This window comes from Chiloscyllium plagiosum, unplaced genomic scaffold (assembly GCF_037043375.1).
Source record: "Chiloscyllium plagiosum isolate Xiang-an unplaced genomic scaffold, Cpla_swu_hap1 HiC_scaffold_22, whole genome shotgun sequence".
Taxonomy (NCBI): domain Eukaryota; kingdom Metazoa; phylum Chordata; class Chondrichthyes; order Orectolobiformes; family Hemiscylliidae; genus Chiloscyllium; species Chiloscyllium plagiosum.
In genome coordinates, this window is record NW_028270160.1 from 64,569,237 (window position 1) to 64,586,165 (window position 16,929).

General features: G+C 42.6%; 1 protein-coding gene across 5 annotated transcripts in view; it reads left to right on the plus strand.

The window, feature by feature from the left end:
- Nucleotides 1-11,020, plus strand: part of LOC122545466 (arylamine N-acetyltransferase, pineal gland isozyme NAT-10-like) — a 90,177-nt gene extending 79,157 nt beyond the window's left edge. For 4 of the 5 annotated variants that reach the window (XM_087999224.1, XM_087999223.1, XM_087999221.1 and 1 more), the window contains exon 3: nt 9,091-11,020. In XM_087999224.1, coding sequence (XP_087855350.1) covers nt 9,091-9,971 — 881 coding nt within the window. In that variant the 3' untranslated portion in view covers nt 9,972-11,020. Of the gene's footprint in view, nt 1-8,804; nt 9,001-9,090 lie in introns of all 5 variants that reach the window. The other variant, XM_087999222.1, reaches the window with a different exon arrangement.
- The last annotated feature ends 5,909 nt before the right edge of the window (nt 11,021-16,929 follow it).

Here is a 16,929-nt window from a genome sequence, read left to right on the forward strand (position 1 = left end):
CTGTGGAGCATATTCCCCTGGATTTTCTCACAAATCTGGTACACCACAAAACTGAGAATTTTTATAAAGACATGGCAGTCCTTTTTGGAATACCTGGATGCAGACTTATTAGCCACACTAACAAGGGCTTTAATATAGCCGTAACAATTGTGTTTGACGAGTCCAATATCCGGGGAGGAGGAACTGTGAACGTAAGTGTCTTGTCTGGCTGAGTTATTTTTATTTATTTATTAGTTTGGCTATTATTTATTCAGCTAAATAGTTAGTTTGGTTTTTTTCTATATATGTTTATACATTTGTACATGAGGGTTGGGTTTTTAAACTTTTTTTTGTACTGCTTTGAATTGTATTGTTTAGTATTTGTACTATTAAAAAGTCTATTTCAATAAAAATTTGGGGCGGCACGGTGGCACAGTGGTTAGCACTGCTGCCTCACAGCGCCTGAGACCCGGGTTCAATTCCCGCCTCAGGCGACTGACTGTGTGGAGTTTGCACGTTCTCCCCGTGTCTGCGTGGGTTTCCTCCGGGTGCTCCGGTTTCCTCCCACAGTCCAAAAGATGTGCAGGGTCAGGTGAATTGGCCATGCTAAATTGCCCGTAGTGTTAGGTAAGGGGTAAATGTACGGGTATGGGTGGGTTTCGCTTCGGCGGGTCGGTGTGGACTTGTTGGGCCGAAGGGCCTGTTTCTACACTGTAATGTAATGTAATCTAATCTAATCTAAAAAAATATATATTTTTTAAAAATAAATACTAATTGCCCCTACCTCCACTGTCTTCGGTAGGAGAGAAGCTCAAAGTTGCACAACCCTTAGACAGAAGACAAATTCTCTTTACCTCTATCCTAAAAGGGCAACTCATACTTTTTAACAGTGGCCCCTTGATCTGGATTCACCTCCAAGATGAGGTGTTCTTTCTATGACTACCTGATCAAGACTATTCACAATCTTGTACACTTTAAATAAGACATTGATTACTCATAGATTTATAGAGATGTACAGGATGGAAACAGACCCTTCAGTCCAACTCATCCATGCCTACCAGCTATCCCAACCCAATCTAATTCCACCTGCTAGCACCTGGCCCATATCCCTCCAAACCCTTCCTATTCATATACCCACCCAAATGCCTCTTAAATGTTGCAATTGTACCAGCCTCCACCACTTCCTCTGGCAGCTCATTCCATACACGTACCACCCTCTGTGTGAAAAAGTTGCCCCTTCGGTCTCTTTTATATCTTTCCCCTCTCACCCTAAACCTATGCCCTCCCGTTCTGGATCTCCGACCCCAGGGAAAAGAATTTGTCTATTTATCCTATCCATGCCCCTCATGATTTTATAAACCTCTGTAAGGTCACCCCTCAGCCTCCAATGCTCCAGGGAAAACAGCCCTACCCTGTTAAGCCTCTCCCGAGAGATCAAATCCTCCAACCCTGACAACATTCCTGTAAATCTTTTTTTAGATTAGATTACTTACAGTGTGGAAACAGGCCCTTCGGCCCAACAAGTCCACACCGACCCGCCAAAGCGCAACCCACCCATACCCCGACATTTACCCCTTACCTAACACTACGGGCAATTTAGCATGGCCAATTCACCTGACCTGCACATCTTTGGACTGTGGGAGGAAACCGGAGCACCCGGAGGAAACCCACGCAGACACGGGGAGAATGTGCAAACTCCACACAGTCAGTCGCCTGAGGCGGGAATTGAACCCGGGTCTCTGGCACTGCGAGGCAGCAGTGCTAACCACTGTGCCACCCTTTCAAGTTTTACAACATCTTTACGATAGGAAAGAGACCAGAATTGCACGCAATATTCAGTGGTTAGCACTGATGCCTCAGTGCCAGGGCCCAGGTTCAATTACTGCCTCGGGCAACTGTCTGTGTGGAGTTTGCACATTCTCCCCGTGTCTGCGTGGGTTTCCTCCGGGTGCTCCGGTTTCCTCCCATAGTCCAAAGATGTGCAGGTTAAGTAAGTTAGCCATGCCCATAGTGTTAGGTGTATTAGTCAGTCGTGAATGTAGGGGAATAGGTGTGGGTGGGTTGCTCTTCAGAGGGTCGGTGTGGACTTGTCGGCCGAAGGGCCTGTTTCCACACTGTAGGGAATCTACTTTAATATTCCAACAGTCGCAACATGACTTCCCCACTCCTGTACTCAATACTCTGGCAAATAAAGGAAAGCTTACCAAAAGCCGCCTTCACTAACCTATCTACCTTCAACTTCACTTTCAAGAAGCTATGAACCTGCACTCTAAGGTCTCTTTATTCAACAACACTTCCGAGGACCTTACCATTAAGTGTATAAGTCCTGCTAAGATTTGCTTTCCCCAAATGCAGCACCTCACATTTATTTAAATTAAACTCCATTTGCTATTTCTCAGCCCATTGGCCCATTTGGTTAAGACCCTGTTGTAATCTCAGGTAACCCTATTTGCTGTCCACTACAGCTCAAATTTTGTTGTCATCTGCAAACTTACTAACTGTACCTTTTTATGCTCGCATCCAAATCATTTATGTCAAAAAGTAGACGACCCAGCACTGATCCTTGTGGCACTCCACTGGTCACAGGCCTCCAGTCTGAAAACCAACCCTCCACCACCACCCTCTGTCTTCTACATTTGAGCCAGTTCTACATCCAAATGGCTAGTTCTCCTTGTATTCTGTGAGATCTAACCTTGCTAACCAGTCTCCCATGGGGAACCTTATCGAATACCTTACTGAAGTCCATATAGATCACATCTACTGCTCTGCCCTCATCAATCCTCTTTGTTAGTTCCTCAAAAAACTCAATCAAGTTTGTGAGACATGATTTTCCATGCACAAAGCCATGTTGACTATTCCTAATCAGTCCTTGCCTTTTCAAATAAATGTACATCCTGACCCTCAGGATTCCTTCCAACAACTTGCCCACCACCGAGGTCAGGCTCACTGGTCTATAGTTCCCTGGCTTGTCCTTACCATCCTTCTTAAACAATGGTACCACGTTAGCCAACCTCCAGTCTTCCAGCACCTCACCTGTGACAATCGGTGATACGAATATCTCAGCAAGAGGACCAGCAATCACTTCTCTAGCTTCCCACAGAGTTCTAGGGTACACCTGATCAGGTCCTGGGGATTTATCCACCTTTACCCGTTTCAAGACATCCAGCACTTCCTCCTCTGTAATATGGACATTTTGTAAGATGTCACCATCTATTTCCCTACATTCTATATCTTCCATATTCTTTTCCACAGTAAATACTGATGCAAAATACTCATTTAGTATCTCCTCCATTTTCAGCGGCTCCACACAAAGGCTGCCTTGCTGATCTTTAAGGGGCCCTATTCTCTCCCTAGTTACCCTTTTGTCCTTAATGTATTTGTAAAAATTCTTTGGATTCTCCTTAATTCTATTTGCCAAAGCTATCTCATGTCCCCTTTTTGCCCTCCTGATTTCCCTCTTAAGTATACTCCTACTTCCTTTATACTCTTCTAAGGATTCACTCGATCTATCTTGTCTATACCTTACATATGCTTCCTTCTTTTTCTTCACCAAACCCTCAATTTATTTAGTCATCCAGCATTCCCTATACCTACCATCCTTGCCTTTCCTTTCACCCTGACAGGAATATATTTTCGCTGGATTCTTGTTATCTCATTTCTGAAAGCTTCCCATTTTCCAGCCGTCCCTTTACCTGCGAACATCTGCCTCCAATCAGCTTTTGAAAGTTCTTGCCTAATACCGTCAAAATTGGCCTTTCTCCAATTTAGAACTTCAACTTTTAGATCTGGTCTATCCTTTTCCATCACTATTTTAAAACGAATAGAATTATGGTCACTGGCCCCAAAGTGCTCCCCCACTGACACCTCAGTCACCTGCCCTGCCTTATTTCCCAAGAATAGCTCAAGTTTTGCATCTTTTCTAGTCGGTACATCCACACACTGAATCAGAAAATTGTCTTGTACGCATGTAACAAATTCTTCTCCATCTATATCCTGAACACTATTGTGGGAGATTAGAAATGTAGTTTCTGCAGGTGGTGGTGGTTAGAGATGTTGTTTTTGCAGATGGGTGAGGAGATGTTGTGGGGCGAGGGGAAGGGGAACATTACACAAACGGTTGCGGGATTCTCGCAGCATACTTGAGGTTAAGATTTTAACGAATATAGAGGCTTTTGTTTACGAAATAGTTTTAAACTAAGAAATAACTTGAAAGTGTTGTAGCTGACCACAAAAGAAGCAGTCGGGGCATTTCGCAATAAGCTTATAGTATGAGAAGGGGAACTGGATAAAATAACAGGCAGGCTGTAACAAACAAGGACAAGGACTGCAGGGTAGTCAGATAAGGAAAATTAAAGAAAAACAAGTGAAGTAGCGGCTTATGATAGGATAAGACTAGACAAATGGGAAAAGAAAGGCATGATTCCGCAACTTGCAAACTGAATAAAGAATGCTTACATGCTTTGTAATTTGCGCTTTAGCTAGCCTGATTGCTTGAGCAAACGCCTGTTCTTGCAAGGCCATAAAGAATAAAATCTTCTTGTTTCCAAGGCTTTGTCTCAAGCTGAATTGTGAGTGAGTTTTGTTTCTCACAGTTGGGGGCTCGTCCGAGACCCAAAACGCCGACCGCTTGGGATGACTGGGGAGGTGCACCTCGCCGATTTCGGTGATCTCTGTCTCCCTTGCTTGTCGTTCGCGGTTTGGGCGACTGTGATCCGGACTGGAAGACCCTGGAAACAAGACGGGCTGATGCGGCGGGTTCGGTTGGGTAACTCTTGTGCACAAGACCCGGGTAAGGAAAGGTCTTAAAAGATATATCCGGGCGACCGGGGTAGGCAGCAGTAGTTGCTGCAGGTGTTGCCGCGGGACTGGGCGCACTGAAACGACCAGGTAACTCTGTGCACAGACCAACGTAAGAAAATAGACCTTTAAATATTGCCTTGGTGGTCGGGGACATACGAAAAGTATGGGGAATTGGCAAGATATAGAATAAAGCATATGTCAATGAGAAACAGCCCTTGTCAGAAGGGCTAGTAGCTGAAGGGCTACTGAGGGTACTGAAGAGCTGTACAGCTAATAGAAAGTTTTACCCTTTGTGATTCAGTTTGAATGCACATTTGTTTGTTGGTGATTGAATGTTTGTGCTTTGTTTCCTGGAGCTTGAGATCCAGGACTGTTTTGAATCTGATTTCTACTCTGGAAATTTTAACATGATTTCTTTTAAGGTTAATGAGTTTACAGATTATGAAATAAAATATAGTTGGTCAGATTAATCGGACAAGTAAGGTGTCTAGTCAGGACCCTGAAGTGGGTGTGGAAGAAGGTGACACCGGACCTCGTTGACATTATTTAAATTAGCAACAATGGGAGGCACGGGGAGTTGCCTGGGTAACGATCGATCTGTAAATAACGTTAAAGGGGAATATATTCCACCCGACAGTCCTATGGGGAAAATGTTGGGAAATTGGGTACACAACTCCCGGACGCAGGGGAAAGATAAGGCTATAATGATAAACTATTGTTGTTTTGTCTGGACTCGAGAAAGCATTAAGGATTCTGGTATTTTTTGGCCCAAACATGGGTCCGATGAAGATTGGCTGTGCCAAGATCTGAATATATACGTCAGTCGGAAAGAAACATACAGTCAAGATGAGTCAGAGTATGCGGCTTGCTGGGTAGGGGGTGCGGGGGTAAAACTATATCCCATGGAGGTGGAAGAATCGGGGAAAGAGCAAGAAAAGAATGAACAAGGGAAACCACAATGGGATCCCTTAACCTGCTTACCGCCCCCATACCCTCCTCTGGAGACATGTCTATCTCGCCTCTACAGCTAGCCTGTGGCCCCAGAACCAAAAGCAACTCCAGTAACTGAAAGAGAAACGGACTCTGAGCTAAAAGATGCAGAACCTAGGGGGCCCAGAGTCCCTCGAGCCACCACACGTAAGGAGGGGCAGAGATAAAGGAAAATATAAAATTATGTCCCTTAAGAGAGGTCCCGATTGAGGACAGGAAATAGGATACGTAGACGCTCCCTTAACTAGTAGTGAAGTTAGGGCTTTTAAGAAGGAAATGAAAAGTCTGATAGAGGATCCGGTGGGATCTAAAGGAAATGGTAATATTGGGAATTAAAGAGGCGGCACCTAGATCTTTCGAAGTACGACAAGAGAAGGATGAAACCCCTTCTGCATTTCTTCAAAGGCTCAAGGAGGCCACAAGGAAATATTCGGGAATGGATCCCGATGATCCGGTAGCTCAGGGACTCTTAAAGGCCCAGTTTGTGACTAAATCATGGCCGGACATAGAAAAGAAATAACAGAAATTAGATGGATGGAGTGAAAGACGGATGGAAGAGCTGTTATGTGAGGCACAGAAAGTGTATGTGAAAAGGGAAGACGAGAAGCAGAAACAGAAAGCCAAAATGATGGTGGCGGCAGTAGAAGAAATAACAAAAAGGAGGCTGGGATCGGGGATAACAGGAAGGATAGGGGAGGACACGAAAGACAAAGGTCAGACATCCGGGGAAGGAGGCAACAGGCAGGATGTTACCATTGCGGAAAAGTGGGGCATTTTAAACGGGAATGCCTGGGATTAGCTCGAGAAAGGGAAACCGTTTCCCTAATGACCTTCGATGAGGAATAGGGGAGTCAGGGGTTCCTTCCTCCTGAAACCCACCAGGAACCCTTGATAAATCTGAAGGTGGGACCTGAAGGGGAGGAGGCAGTATTTTTGGTGGACAGGGGAGCGGCATGATCATCCCTAAGTTTTAGACCTACCGGTGTTAAATTGACTAACAAGAATCTCAGGGTTTCAGGAGTAAAAGGCGAAGAATTCTTGGTTGAAAATGTGTTGCTGGAAAAGCGCAGCAGGTCAGGCAGCATCCAAGGAACAGGAGAATCGACCTTTCAGGCATAAGCCCTTCTTCAGGAATGAGGAAAGTGTGTCCAGCAGGCTAAGATAAAAGGTAGGGAGAAGGGACTTGGGGGAGGGGTTTTGGAAATGCGATAGGTGGAAGGAGGTCAAGGTGAGGGTGATAGGCCGGAGTGGGGTGGGGGCGGAGAGGTCAGGAAGAAGATTGCAGGTTAGGAAGGCGGTGCTGAGTTCGAGGGATTTGACTGAGACAAGGTGGGGGGAGGGGAAATGAGGAAACTGGAGAAATCTGAGTTCATTCCTTGTGGTTGGAGGGTTCCCAGGCAGAAGATGAGGCGCTCTTCCTCCAACCGTCGTGTTGCCATGGTCTGGCGATGGAGGAGTCCCAGGACCTGCATGTCCTTGGTGGAGTGGGAGGGGGAGTTGAAGTGTTGAGCCACGGGGTGGTTGGGTTGGTTGGTCCGGGTGTCCCAGAGGTGTTTTCTGAAAAGTTCCGCAAGTAGGCGGCCTGTCTCTCTGAAACGTTCCTCATTCCTCATTCCTGAAGAAGGGCTTATGCCCAAAAAGTCGATTTCCCCTGTTCCTTGGATGCTGCCTGACCTGCTGTGCTTTTCCAGCAACACATTTTCAGCTCTGATCTCCTGCATCTGCAGCCCTCACTTTCTCCTGGAAGAATTCTTGGTGCCTATTTTTGAGCCAACCCTAATTAGAAGAAATGATGAGGAAGTGACAGGACAATTACCAACTGTAGAGTTTAATGATAAGTTTAAAAAAAACGATATTGTGGCGCTTGGTTCTTCTTTCTCTGCTTTGTCCCCACCCGCCCTGACTGTTTGACTCAACTTTGTTCTCAACTCTACCAGTGTTAGATTGAAAACTTTCCTCGATCCTTCGAATTCTGCAGTCATTCTCAGTTTAAGTAATACCATGCTTTTTTCATCTGTGGTGTCAGATGTCACCAGACTGAAGGGGGGAATGGGAAGGAATATAACAGTGATAGGCAACAGTGTAGCCAGGGAGATAGATACTGTTCTCTGGGCTGAGACCAAGAGTTCTGAGTGTTGCCTGTGTGATGCCAGATTTGAAGAGCATCCTCTTGTCTGGAGATGAACATTGGGTAAGAAGTTTCAGATTGGGTCATTGGGGTTCACATTTTTTTAAAAATTGTCATTAGAACTGAGAATTAGAACATTCACATGTTCTGCCATGTGAATTTGGGAAGTTGAAGATGAGATTTAAAAATCAGGACCTCAACATTGATAATGTATTGACTGTTTCCTGAGCCATGTGCCAATTAAGGTTTAAAAAAAGGCAATAGAGATTGCAATCAAATATATGGTTAACAGGTATGGGGGGGCGCTCTGATTCATTGGCTACTGCAACCTGTATTCAGAAGGGAAGGAGCTGAACTGAAACTGGACTGGGATCAGCTTCGAGCAAAGTTGTGCTGTGGGATGTGCATCCAGCATCAAATGAAAAGCAGCACAATGGGAAGAAATGATCCAGATAAAGGGAGATTCAAAAACATTATATTTACTTTTTCTTTAGAAATTTCTGAAGAAAGATTCCTTTGCGATGTGGATATCTTTTCTCCCAAAGTGAAATAAATATGTTTCGAAGGAACCAATTTAAGTAGACTTTCTTGATTAATGAGTGAGTTTATTAGTGAGTAAATGTGAGAATTGAATACACAATACCAATAGACAGATTAGAAAAGGGAAGCGAATTCAAATCAAGTTAAAAGATATACAGAAAGTCTCTGGGTTATTTATGAAGAATAGATTGCAAAATTTTGCAGGATGATACTGGTAGAATTGACACTGGTATTTAAGCAGCTGAGTTTGAGTTTTAGTTTTGCACAGCAGCTGAAACTCTTTTTATCCCATTTCATTTCAATAGTTACTGGTTTGTTGACTAGCTTCTAGCATTAAGCAACACATTTTCTTTTTTTCTACCTACAGAGCAAGGATGTTTTCTTCAGTAATTGAAGAATCAGCATTTCTGACATGTAATTTTGAAAAAGAACAGGTCTCGCTAGCATTATGGATCAACAGAAGTTGTGTTAGTGATCCAGACCATGGCAGTAACAGGACCATGATTTGGATAGGCGGAAGACTAGCCATAAAGAAACTCGTAAAGAGTCAAAATATTGAAGAAGTAAATAAACCAAAAATTAGTAGCTAGCTTTTGACTGCATGCATATTGGACTTTACTGTCCTTCTTTCTAACCTATTCTCTTTATCACAGAGAAGATGAAGCTTTCTGAGTATTTTGCACGAATCGGCTACACAGGATCTTCCTACAACACTGACCTGGAGACACTAAGCATAATACTTGAAAAACATGTCACATCTATTCCCTATGAAAATCTCAGTCCACACTGTGGAGAAACAATTGAGCTCAACATGGAAGCGATCTTTAATAAAATGGTGAGGAAGCATCGAGGTGGTTGCTGTGTGGAAAATAATGCATTATTCTGGTGGGTACTAAAGGAGATGGGGTACGAAGTGATGTTTATACCAGTAAGATTGTACAAACCAGCAAAGGATACTTATGAATCCTACCCATCTCATTGTGTCCTCATAGTCACCATTGATTCCAAGCGTTACATGGCTGATGTGGGCTTTATTTCATCCAACCAAATGCGACAGCCCCTGGAGCTGGTATCAGGCAAAGAGCAGACTCAGTTTCCAGGTACATACCGTCTGACTGAAGATAACAATATCTGGTATATGGATAAAACTGTCAGAAAAATTTACATTGAAGGTCAAAGCACTAACAGTGAGTCTCTGCAGAACCAACCTTCCTACCAAAAACTGTTTTGCTTTGACCTCAAACCTTGTAGAATTGAGGATTTTGAAGACAAATTAACCTACTTATTAACAACTCCTGGGGCCATGTTTAAAGAATTATCCTTTGTTTGCTATCAAACCCCGAATGGCATAAAAACTCTGAAGGGTACAACCTACACTGAACAGATCTATAATGGGAAAGATGGAAAGGACCTGAGAACCTCCGTAACTCTGACTGAAGAGGAATTACAACATGCAATCAAGGAGACATTCAATTTGATTTTGGACAAGAAGATAACACCTGTGAATAATTTTACTTGTTTCCTGATTGAATAACATCAGAAAAAAATCTCCAGCATCATATTTCCTCTTCTGAAAGTTAATGCATTATAGAAGTTCAGATCTGTCAGGTTTACCAATTTCATTGGGGAATAAATCAGTAATTTTATTAGGACATGTACAATAATATCACACATGAAAAAACAATTTATAGATTTAAAGATTAATCATTTTATAGCTAAATGATGGCAATTTATAGATTTACCTTTTGTTTTATTGGGGTGAAGTGAAATCAGTTTACTGGTTTCAAAGGATGCTGCTCTCCATTGTATTGATGACATAATATGCAAACTACTCATCTAAAATCTCATCAACTGATTAAAAGCCTTGGATTTTGTTTTCAGAGAAAAATAATTTAAAATAAGCTGGGACATTATAAAATGAAAATTTACTAAGGGATTTCTAAATAGCATTATCTAAAGCAGCTTGAAAAGGTTATCTTGGGGTAAATACCTGAACGTGAATATTAATCCACTAGAAAGTATGGCCGACATTGAGATCTTCAAGTATCTCTGGTGATGAAGCTTTTCAAATACCTTTTGTTGCTGAAACAAAAGTTTAAATCTGTAATGTGTCCTCCAGGGGAGGATTTCTGTAGCAAAGAATAGCACGGGGATATCTGAGAATGAGCCATCAAAATTCTCTGGAAAAAATTGATTGTCGTTTTTGTGATCCAACAGCCAGGTACAAAAACCTCCTGTGAGAAGCTATCTTTATAAACCTGCTGGTATTGTTCCAGGGGGAAAAAGACAGCCAAAAGCTTGGAGTAGTATCCAGTAACATCAAGAAGAAGGAATTTCTGTGGTGACTGCATTCTGCAAAAAAAGTGATCATTCCTGAGAGAAAGTTGATGGCAAACCAAGAGATTTCCACATTTTTAAAAGCTGACATATAACTGTTTCCAGATGAACTACCAGTTCAGCATTTAATTCCTTCATTGTAAAAAAAAAAGTGCACTTTTTTCTCCGATTCAACCTTCACCCCACCTTGTGCAATTTGATGCAGTTATACCTTTTGCTGAGGATCTTAACAAATAAATTAAATGTGACTAATTCAAGGAATTTTGTCTCGTTCTTTATAGCTTTGAGACATGTTTAAGTGCATGTTGAATTCAGAAGCATACCTGTTTGAAAATTCATCTGTTATAATCTGTTATTGACTGTTTGCCCAGGAACCGTGTGTTATGACCCATTTAGGAAAGTGTATTGAGTCTCAAATCCCATTACAAAAGTTAATCAAAGTGTAGAGTCCTACATTTAGCCATCTCTTGCACTCAAGTGAACCAATAATACTGATTGAGTTGCCATACTTTACAGGAATGGCTTTGTTACATATAACACACCAGATGGCCGCCTTCTTTAGAGACCTCAATTTCCCTTCCCACGTGGTTAAAGATGCCCTCCAACACATCTCGTCCACATCCCGCACCTCCGCCCTCAGACCCCACCCCTCCAACCATAACAAGGACAGAACCACCTGGTACTCACCTTCCACCCTACCAAACTTCGCATAAACCAAATCATCCGCTGACATTTCCGCCACCTTCAAACAGACCCCACCACCAGGGATATATTTCCCTCCCGCCTTCCGCAACAACCGTTCCCTCTGTGACTACCTGGTCAGATCCACGCCCCCCCCCCCCCCCCCGCCCCCCTACCACCCACCCTCCTGTCCTGGCACCTTCCCCTGCCACCGCAGGAATTGCAAAACCTGTGCCCACACCTCCTCCCTCACCTCCATCCAAGGCACTCAAGGAGCCATCCACACCCATCAAAGTTTTACCTGCACATCCACCAATATCATTTATTGTATCTGTTGCTCCCGATGTGGTCTCCTCTACATTGGGGAGACTGGACGCCTCCTAGCAGAGCGCTTTAGAGAACATCTCCGGGACACCCGCACCAATCAACCACACTGCCCTGTGGCCCAACGTTTCAACTCCCTCTCCCACTCTGCCGAGGACATGGGGTCCTGGGCCTCCTTCACCGCCTGGAGGAAGAGCGCCACATCTTCCACCTCGGAACACTTCAACCCCAGGGCATCAATGTGGACTTGACCAGTTTCCTCATTTCCCCTTCCCCCACCTCACTCCCCAGTTCCAAACTTCCAGCTCAGTCCGACATGTCCTATCTTCTTTTCCACCGATCCACTCCACCCTCCCCCCCCCCCCCCGACCTATCACCTTCATCCCTTCCCCCACTCACCTATTGTACTCCATGCTACTTTCTCCCCACCCCACCCTCCTCTCACTTATCTCTCCACCCTTCAAGCTCTCTGCCTGTATTCCTGATGAAGGGCTTTTGCCCGAAACGTCGATTTTGCTGCTCCTCGGATGCTGCCTGAATTGCTGTGCTTTTCCAGCACCACTAATCCAGAATTTGTTACATATAAGTAAATGCTAATCTCATGTAAACTTACAAACAATCAGCATATAATCTAGTTAAAAGTCTAACCTTTTAAAACTCCGACAAATAAAATAAACAGTCCTATAAAATAATGTTTTTGTTTGTCAACATGGAGGGAAAAATAACCTGGGAAACATGATTTGGAGATGCCGGTGTTGGACTGGGGTGTACAAAGTTAAAAATCACACAACACCAAGTTATAGTCCAACAGGCGTCAGTGGCTGGGAACCATAACTATTCACATCATATATTAACAATCTGGACAAAGAAAGAGAGGGCAATGTTGCTAAGTTTGCAGATGACAGATAGGTGGAGGGGCAGGTCGTGGTGAGGAAGCAAGGAGGCTGTATAAGGACTTGTACAAGCTCGGAGAATGGGCAAATAAGTGGTGGATGGAATGCAATAGAAGAATATGTGTAAAAGTGAACTGGTATAATTAAACTATGTTTCCAGGTTAAAAATTACACAACACCAAGTTATAGTCCAACTCCACTGGTCACGAGTTGCCACCCTGAGAAAAGACACCTTTGTCCTGTGATGATGCTGTGGAATTATTTTGTTCTTTTTTGTCAGACTGCCCTCGGGACTTTGGGACAGCTGTGTTGATCTGCTATTGTTAGTGGGTGTTGGGAAGTATATTCCCTTGTCTGCGAGTGCTGTCTAGTATCACTTGTCAGTCTGCTTGGTCCCTGCTGAGACATTCTGGGTGTTTTTGGTAAAGTTTGGCCAAGATTGCTTTCCTATGTTCTGTGTGGGACTTTTATAGGCTGGTAGGGTGGCAGATCTTTTCCCAGATACTGTGTCCATTGCTGTCAATGTGGTCTCCTCTGGACTTGGGAGACAGGACACCAACTTATGGAATGTTCAGAAAACATCTCTGGGACACACCCACCAAACATTTCAACTCCCCCATCCACTCTGTCAAGGACATGCAAGTCCTGGGCCTTCTCCACTGTCAAATTGAAGCCACCTGATACTTGGAGGAAGAACGCCTCATCTTCCACTTTGGAACTGTCCAACCATACGGAATCGATGTCAACTTCACCAATTTCTTCCTCACCCCTTCTCCCACCTCATCCCAGATCCAACCCTCCAATTTGGTCCCACCCTCTTGAACTGTCCTACCTGTCTATCTTTCTTCCCATCTATCTGCCCCGCTCTCCCCTCCAACCTATCACCATCACCTCCCTGATTCTAATGATTCCTGAAAGATCACCACTAACACCTCCACTATCTCTTTAGCTTTCTCTCTTAAAATGCTGGGGTGTAGACCATCTGGTCCAGGTGATTTATTCATATTTCAGCCCATTGACCCATTTGATCAAGAGCCCTTTGTAATTTTAGAAAACTTTCTTCACAGTCCACTATGCTGACAATTTTGATGACATCCACAAATTTACTAACCATGCCTTCTATATTCTCATCTAAATTGTTTACATAAATGAACACCACTGGTCATAGGCCTCCATTCTGAAAAAGGAATCCTTCACCATTACTTTCTGTCTCCTGCCGTTAAGCCAGTTATGATGCTGTGGAATTATTTTGTATCTAATTAGTAAGCTTACCCTGAATCCCATGTGATCTAACTTTACTAATTAGTCTACCATGTGGAACCTTTGCCATCAGGTAACTTCCTCAAAAAGCTCAATTGAGTTTGTGATATTTCAGAACAGTTAATTAGTAATAGTTACTGTAACTATTTTTCTGGTAGGTTTTCCTGTCGAGTTACTTTATTCTAATATAGAGTCCCTAAAGTAAGGACCCAGGTTCAATTCCAGCCTTGGGCGTCTGGCTGTGTGGAGTTTGCATATTCTCTGGATGTTCCGGTTTCCTCCCACAATCCAAAAATGTGCAGATGAAGTGAATTGGCTATGCTAAGTTGCCGATAGTGTTCAGAGATGTGTTAGGTAAGGTGTATTAATCAGGGGTAAATATAGGATAATAGGGTAAGGGAATGGGCCTGGATGAGTTACTCTTTGGAGGGTCCCTGTGGACTTGTTCGGCCAAAGGGTCTGTTTTCACACTATACGGTGTCAATAATAATAATCAAAAATAGGATCCAGAATTGTTGGAAGCATTAGAATGGTGGCAGCAAACTTTAAATACCATGTTGAGGACTTATAGTCAAGACTATCCAGAGGTTTGGGATAAAGGAATTCTGTTTGTACTGTGTATCAAATTTGAGGGAAAGGTTAAATAGAATAGAAGAGTTGGCCAGACAGCATTTAGAAGTTGCACAGTATGTGATGCAATAGGAAACTGACAAGAAATCAAAAATTCACAATTTTGCTAGCAGAAGTAGTGTTAGGGTTACTTCCAGTGGAAGGTGAACCTTTAAAAACAAAGTTTTGTGTTGCAAATCCAAAGGAGTTAGAGTGAGTGAATTATTTGATAAGAACACCAGATAGAAAGAAATCTGTGTATGCCATGTGACTATGCTCAAAAGGTTATTTTGATAGGGAAGGAAAGAAAAAGGTGAATGTGTTACTGGTTACAACACAGAGTGAAGTATAAAGTTCAGATGATTCAGAATTGGACATTCCTCAAATTAAATTTAATTAAATTAAATTAAGTTCTCAACTTAGGTTAAATTATTGTTACCTTCCAGATGAAAATCAAAATGACCTGAAAGAGTTATTACAATCACATGGGAAGATATATGGGGATAAGCTGGGAACTACTAATCTAATTATGCTTGATGTAGCTGTGGGAAATGCTGTTCCAATTAAGCAACATCCTTTTCGACTTAAACTTTGAAAGTTGGGACAGGTTCAAAAAGAGATTGAACGCATGCTCAAAGACAACAAAATCAAAGTGAATTGCAGTGACTCGAGTTCACCCATAGTAATGGTGTTAAAACTAGATGGTACCTGACAATTATGTGTGGGCTATCACAAAGCCAATGCACTTACAAAATCTGATTTACATCCTATTCTGCGTTTGGAATGCTGTTGAGAAGATGAGACTAGCAACTTATATTTCTAAGTTGGACTTAATCAGGGGATACTGGTTTATCTGAAAGAGCGAAGACAATTTTGGCTTTTGTCTCACTGAGTGAACCTACCAATCTAAACTCATGCCATTCAATATGAAAAAATGTGCTAGCCACATTTCAAAGACTAATAAAGTCATTTTGGGATTTTCCAATTGTGTGGTGTATATCGACAACCTGGTGATTTTTAGTCACATGTGGAGGGAACATTTGCAGGATCTATTGGAATTGTTAGATCGACTTCCAAACATGGAAGCCATGGTATATTGGTGAGACCATGCAGATGCTATGACAACGGATGAATGGACACTGCACAACTATTGCCAGATAGTAATGTTCCCTCCCAATCGGGGAATACTTCAGCAGTCAAGTACGTTCAGCTTCTGATCTTCAGGTAAGTACCCTCCAGGGCAGACTTCAAGATATATACTCACCGAACAGAAACTGAGCCAAGTTCCATACCCATGAAGTTAAAAATCACACAACACCAGGATATAGTCCAACAAGTTTAATTGGAAGCACATTAGGTTTTGGAAGCTAGTGTACTTGCAATTAAACCTGTTGGACTATAACCTGGTGTGTGATTTTTTTTATATATAGATATTTTTATTAGAAATTTAACATTTTTACAAGTTTACAAAAATAAACAAAACTCTCAGATATAAACATTGATATACAATTAGCTCAAATATACAATAGCCAAAATTTAACAAAAAAAAATGAAAAAAAGAAAAAAAAAACAAACAAGACTCAACTATCTACTAATCTAATCTACAACTAACCAGAGTGTATATTTAAGTCTCTTACATGCTCGGAATGTGTTAGCATCAGATGTAATAAAACCCGTATTCGTGCGGGATTCCTCCACTGAGGGACCCCGGACCAGCCAGGTTTGTAATCTCAATTCAATAAAAGCCCTTGTTAGGATAGCCGAACTATCTGTATTTATGTAATTCAAGAAGGGCTTCCATATTTTATAAAATAATTCATCCTTTCGGTGCACCATATTTGTAAGGAAGTCAAGGGGAATACTTTCCATAATTAGTCTGTGCCAATTTGAAAGTCCAGGGGGGCCCTCAGCCGCCCAGTTCACCAAAATATTTTTCCTTGCACAGAAAGAAAGAATAGAAAATAGTCTCTTCCCGTACGTGTCCAGGGAGGGAAAGTTCGAAAAGCCCAAGAGGAGAGATACAGGGTCCACTTTAATTTCCGTTCCTAAAATTTCTGTCAGGGTACTTGCTACTTTAGTCCAATATCTACGGATCTTATGACAGGTCCATAAGCAATGTACAAGAGTGCCCACCTCTATTTTACATTTAGGACACATTGGAGATGCTCCTGCCTTAAATTTTGCCAATCGAACCGGCGCTATATGGGCCCTTTGAACTATCTTCAGCTGGATAGCCTGGGTTCTGTTACAAATAGTAATTCTTCTAGCATTTTCCCAAATATCATTCCACGTTTCTGTAGAGATTTCTAGTCCTAAATCCTGATCCCATGTTTTAAGCAGATTATCCATAATTAGTTTGTTACCCGTGCCACGTGATAGAGATTCGAG